Below are 5591 nucleotides of genomic sequence, written 5' to 3'. Positions count from 1 at the left end.
ATGGGCAACGCCGCCGCCGCCAAGAAGGGCAGCGAGCAGGAGAGCGGTGAGTGCCCAGGCCGTGACCCCGACCCTGGCCCCGCGCTACCAGCCCCCGCCCTGTCCATCACCGCCTGGCCCCTCCCCCACGGCGTCCCCCCATTCCTCTCTGCTTATCCCCCAGCGCCTCTTCACCCTGCCTGTCCAAGACTGCGGCCCGGGGGGCCCGCAGAAGACTCCCCCGTAGGGCCCCCTTGCTGACGGCCGCCCCCCACTGCAAAGACTGTGCACCCCCCCCACCCAGCTGTCACTGCCAACCATGGCACGTATGACCGCTGGGGCCCCACATGAGGCCTTGTCACCACCCCAGCCCCTCCTCTCCTGGCCTCCCTCCCCAGATTATAATCCCCTCACTTCCTCACTCACCTCTTCTACATATGGGACCCACTGCCAGACCCCGACCCCGGCTTCTACCGGTCCGGGAGTGCTGTGGGGTCTGCCTCCAACCCCTAGGGACCTTGGCCACTTGGTGACCACACCCCTCCCCCTTCCAGCCCCCGCCATCTTTATCCTGCCCTTCACCTTATCACAGCCCCCCCTCCAAACCCACCCTGTCCCCCTTGAGCAATTCCCAGAGCCACCTCCAGCATTGTTTTTCCCTTCTGTGTCACTTGGCATGGGGTATAGGATCTTTCTGGGTCCCTCTGCCCCTCTCTCATCCTGTCACTCTGCCTCTGTGCTTGCGCTCCCTCCTCCAAGCAAGCGTCTGTCCCTGGCTGGGGTAGCAAGCTGTTTATGAACCTGGAGAACTGCTTCAGTGTTTCCAAAGCCAAGTTTGAGCTGGTCTTGCTGGGGTTCATTGCGTCCTCTTTTCTGGGTTGGGGGTGGGGGGCGTGGCAGAGCCCTCTCCCATCTTATGGTGTGCAGTGAGCTCTAGGCTCCTTGGAGGGCCCCTCAATAAGTGGTTGTTTCATAGCTGAGGCTCCGTCATTCACCCAGTTCCCGGGGCTTCTTCACCCATTCCTGGCTTGAGATGAAAAGTTTAGCAAGGCTCATTCAGCTTGAACTGGGATAGTCAGAAAGAGGACTTGGGGCAGGGGTCGGGGAGAGCAGTCGGGAAGAGTAGTGGGTGACATCAAGTGATTTGCTTTGCCACAGGACAAACAGATTCTGATCATTCTCAGGACTCAGCCAGAGAGAAGCCTGTTTTACCCACTATCCCCCGGATTATGTTGGCCTTTTCCATCCAGACAGAGAAAGAGATTCTGTATCTGGAGATGCCTTCAGAAATGGTCTTGAGGCCTCCTTCCCAATTCCTCCAGCTCTTAAATTGTCATCACTCCAGGCCTAAAGCTGGACTTCAGCTGGGATTCCCTTCCAGTTACCCAGAAATAGTCAGAGATGAAAAGGGAGGCCACATCCAACTACACCTTTCCCGGTTCTTGGTCTCAGACCCCAGGATCTCAGTCCCCTGAGCGCCACCTCCCAGAAAAACACGAAAAAGGCTTGAAAGCCGGGGAACTTTATTCCCACAGGGATTCAAATGGCAGAATTCAAGAGTAGCAGAGCAGCCACGAAGAGGCCTGACAAGTCACTGATGGGCGGGGAGACGGGGAAGCAAGTGCCTGTAGTTGAGTGCTTGATGACAGAGGAGCAGGTGGGCAGTGTCCTAAAACGGTCTGGCCGTGATCTTGGAGGGAACTAGGCAGAGGCGGAGGGACCAGGCCCCCAGCAGGTGAGGCCAGCCGGGAGGTGGAAGGTGGAGGCAGGCAACTATGTATTGTAGTGGCTCAGTTGAAAGTTGGGGAGATGACATAGTCCTGGAAAACCTTCAAGGCATATCAATCACATGCAATGGGGGGTGGAAAGCCGCACAGGGAAAAAGACCCCAAGAAAAAGATCAGAGCTCCGGAAGGAACTGCTAGTTGTCTCTGAGCACAGGCCAGACACCCAGGAATGAACGATCATGGTGAAATAGAGCTACTCTTTATTAGGCATCTAGGATGTGCCAGGCTAAACGGTCTCCATAGATATATCTGCACTGGTGATTTTCCTAATAGGCTGTTATCTGAATTTTCCAAAGAAACTCTCTGAGCTTGACATCAATGATGTCACAGAGGCAGGATCCAGATCTGTCTACCAGCAAACTTCTTGGACCCCAGAACTTCCCAACTCAGGCATTCTTAAGCCACTTCCCATATTTTTCCTCTATTCACTTATATTTTCTTAATTAAAATTTACTCACTTCTGGGCCGAGCCCGTGGCACACTCGGGAGAGTGCAGCGCTGGGAGCGCGGCAGCGCTCCCGCCGCGGGGTCGGATCCTATATAGGGATGGCCGGCGCGATGCGCTCACTGGCGGCTGAGCGTGGTGCGGCCAGCCACAAAAAGGACAAAAAAAAAAAAAAAAAACAATTTACTCACTTCTGTTCAGAAACAACCTTTGGGGCCGGCCCCGTGGCGCACTCGGGAGAGTGCGGCGCTTGGGAGCACAGCTGCGCTCCTGCCGCGGGTTCGGCTCCTATATAGGGATGACCGGTGCGCTCACTGGCTGAGCGTGGTGCGGGTGCCACCAAGCCAAGGGGGGTGATCCCCTTACCGGTCACACAAAAAAAAAAAAAAAAAAAAATTTACTCACTTCTGTTCAGAAACAACCTTTGGGGCCGGCCCCGTGGCGCACTCGGGAGAGTGCGGCGCTTGGGAGCACAGCTGCGCTCCTGCCGCGGGTTCGGCTCCTATATAGGGATGACCGGTGCGCTCACTGGCTGAGCGTGGTGCGGGTGACACCAAGCCAAGGGTGGTGATCCCCTTACCGGTCACAAAAAAAAAAAAGAAGCAACCTTTGATTCTGTCCTAAGCAATAATATAAATGAAATCATGGGATTGTTATGCCGGTTATAGTCTCTCTGATACATATTAAAATACAACGTAACTAGATAAATGTTAAAATCATTTCATGTTCTGCCAGTGTGACCAAGTCATACTTTGGGAAACGCCTGAAGCTGTATTTCCTTTCAGAGGCTCCCAGAGAAGGAAATAGGATGAGGAAGGAAGCCCTTCTTTGCTTCAAAGCTCTCTGATTCTGAGAGGATGGAGTTAGACAAAATTTGCCCTCTTGTAACCAGGGTGGGGCAGGGGCTGGGGGTAGTAGCCAGTACAGCCTGCAGGGGGCACCTGAATTTCATCTGCCAGACACCAGCCTAGCTGGGGTCAGGAAAATGGCCAAGCCTTAGTAGGCACCAGTTAAACATCCTGCAGCTCCTTGTGTTGCCATCTCTCTGTCAGGGCAGGACAGGGTCTGTCTCCTCCCAAGAGGGCAGGGATCTAGAATGAGCTCTGGGATGGGGTGGGGTGGGGGAAATCTGCACCCAAAGATGACAAACCATTAGCAGGGCTGAGAGGGCAGAGAAAAAAGACCTAACCCTAGGCTCTGGCCAGTCTGGAAGAATTGAGAGAGGGCAGCATCCCCAGGAGGCCCCTGGGTCAGACAACCAAGTGGGGCTCAGGTCTTGGCTGGCACTGGCCAAAGATATCCCGGGGAGCTGGCCCACAGGGGAAGGGGCAGAGCTGGTAAGAGGGAGCCCCCCAAAAAAACCCAAAGCCCCAGAGTCAAGCAGATCCAGGCACTGAGAGCAAGGTTCCCCCAAGAAGTCCTTGGATGGGAAGAACTGTTACTCTCTAACATCCTACAGATGCCCGGAAGTGCCCAATGCATTCTGTGCACTGGCAGTTGTACGGGTGCCCACGAGGGTCCTGCCAAGGCAGTTTTTCCCTTATCCCCATCTGGTCTACAGAAGGTTGGAGGGTCCTATCTGTCCCTCCCCTGCACCCCCTGGCCTCCAGGTTGGGTTCTCTTCCTGCTGCCACCCCCCCAACTCCCTGGCTCCCCCTACAGGCAGGGCTCTGGGGATGGGCAGCAAAGCTGGTGCGGCAGGTCTCATGAGCCTTCCCAGCCACCGTAGGCCGGGTGCCCTGCGAGAAGACTGAGTGATGGCTTCCAACTCCAGCGATGGTGAGGCTGAGCCCTGTTGCTATAGCAACTTCCCAGGCACTGTACCCCTCAAGTCAGGGAGGGGCTGCAGTAGGGTTGGGGGAGTAGGCAGAAAGCAGGAGTCTGTGGACCCCTGGCTGGCCCCGGAAACCCCTCCCTTACTAACACTCCTGGGCTGTGGGGCCTGGGAAACAGCGGTGGGGGGATGGTCCACCTAGAGGGCGCGTCCAGCTCAGACAGGGGCAGTAGGGTGTTCCAGTCCAGTGTTGGGGTTCAGTTCAGGATGAGGATTGGTCCAGCTCAGACTGGGAGATGGTGCAACCCAATGTTGGGGTCCAGCTCAGACTGGAGAATCATCCAGTTCGGAATGGGGGTCCAGCATAGATTGGGAGTTGGTCCGGTCTGGTGATGGGATCCAGCTCAGACTAGGGGATGGTGTAGCCCAAAGCAGGGGATCGAGTCTAGACCGGAGGAACTAGTCAGCCTGGAGTGGGGGTCCCAGCCCAGCTTGGACATTCCTGCTCCAGAATTCCCAGGACAGCCATGTTTTGGAGGGCAGAGGGTCTGAGATTATTATCTGGAGGAGGGGGATCCTGAGGCTGAGCTCCTTTTGAGGGAGCCCTTAAGTCCCTTGCCCAACTTGTCATTCTGCAATCCCCCATTCCCAAGGTGAATTTCTAGATTTCTGCCTACTGCTGTGGCCCTGGTTTTCAAGGGGTGTCTGGGGATTTGTCTGTGAGCCCAAATTGAATCAGGACCAGAGTGGAGGCTGGCACCCCCTGTGTGGGAAATGTGGACAGAGTGGCAGGCTCCACAGGCCAGCAGCTGGCTGAGTTACCTCCTCTGCCACTTCTGGTTGCCAGCAGGGCCCACAGGTGTCAAGTACTTCGGAGAGGCTGCCACTGACCCTCTGCTTCTTTGGGGATCTGGAAAGAAGGAGGAAGATGGTCAAGGCTGCCTCCCCTCCCCCATCTCTGGGTTTAGCCGTTTGTTTCCGGTTTGGACTTTCATGGCCGAAAGCAGAGCCAAGCACAGGGCAAGGTTTGACAGAGGCCAAGGACATCCCAGGATGCCGCTCCCCTCTCCGCCCCTGCCTAGGAACAAGACAAATAGCCAGATGTACCCATTTCTCTCTCAGGGTAGCAGGATTTGGGGGCTCCACATTGAAATGAAAGTCAGGGGAGGAGACACAGTGCCTCTTGTCTCACACAACACCCCCAGCCTTTCCCTCCAGCTGTTCTTTCAGCTAATTAACAGAGCTCTAGGGCCTCTTTAGCCCCCAGGGAGTCTCTGGCTGTTGCCTGAGCCTGGGCCTTAACTCCTTCCCCTCTGCCCAGTGGGCACTACCCTGGGCACATCGGGTGCTGTCCTCTGGACAGTCCAGCACCCACTGAGGAAGGCAGAGCCTGGCATCCTGAGAGCAGTAAAGTCCCTGGAACGGGATGTTAGCTCTAGTGCCCCGCCCCGGGGCAGCCGGGCCAGCCAGAGGGACACCCTCGGGAGAATCTTCCCACCACCTCCTGCCAAGGAGGGCCTCTGCAAACCTTGGCCAGCTGGGAGCAGGTACCTTTAAATGCGTCCGTGGCAACCAGCTCCTCCTCCCTGGTCCCCCCCCCCCCCCC

At 56.4% G+C, this 5591-nt stretch overlaps 1 protein-coding gene across 2 annotated transcripts in view; it reads left to right on the top strand.

Annotated features, from left to right (window-relative positions):
* PRKACA (protein kinase, cAMP-dependent, catalytic, alpha) overlaps positions 1-5591 on the top strand; it is an 18501-nt gene continuing 12910 nt past the window's right edge. The window contains exon 1 of one of the 2 annotated variants that reach the window (XM_008566019.1): positions 1-46. In XM_008566019.1, the coding sequence (XP_008564241.1) occupies positions 1-46 (46 nt within the window). Of the gene's footprint in view, positions 47-3781; positions 3991-5591 lie in introns of those variants that run through there. The other variant, XM_008566020.1, reaches the window with a different exon arrangement.

The sequence above is a fragment of the Galeopterus variegatus genome, unplaced genomic scaffold (assembly GCF_000696425.1).
Source record: "Galeopterus variegatus unplaced genomic scaffold, G_variegatus-3.0.2 Scaffold218, whole genome shotgun sequence".
NCBI classification, from domain to species: Eukaryota; Metazoa; Chordata; class Mammalia; order Dermoptera; family Cynocephalidae; genus Galeopterus; species Galeopterus variegatus.
Note: the sequence above shows the minus strand (reverse complement) of the source record. Positions and strands in the feature narration are given on the sequence as shown.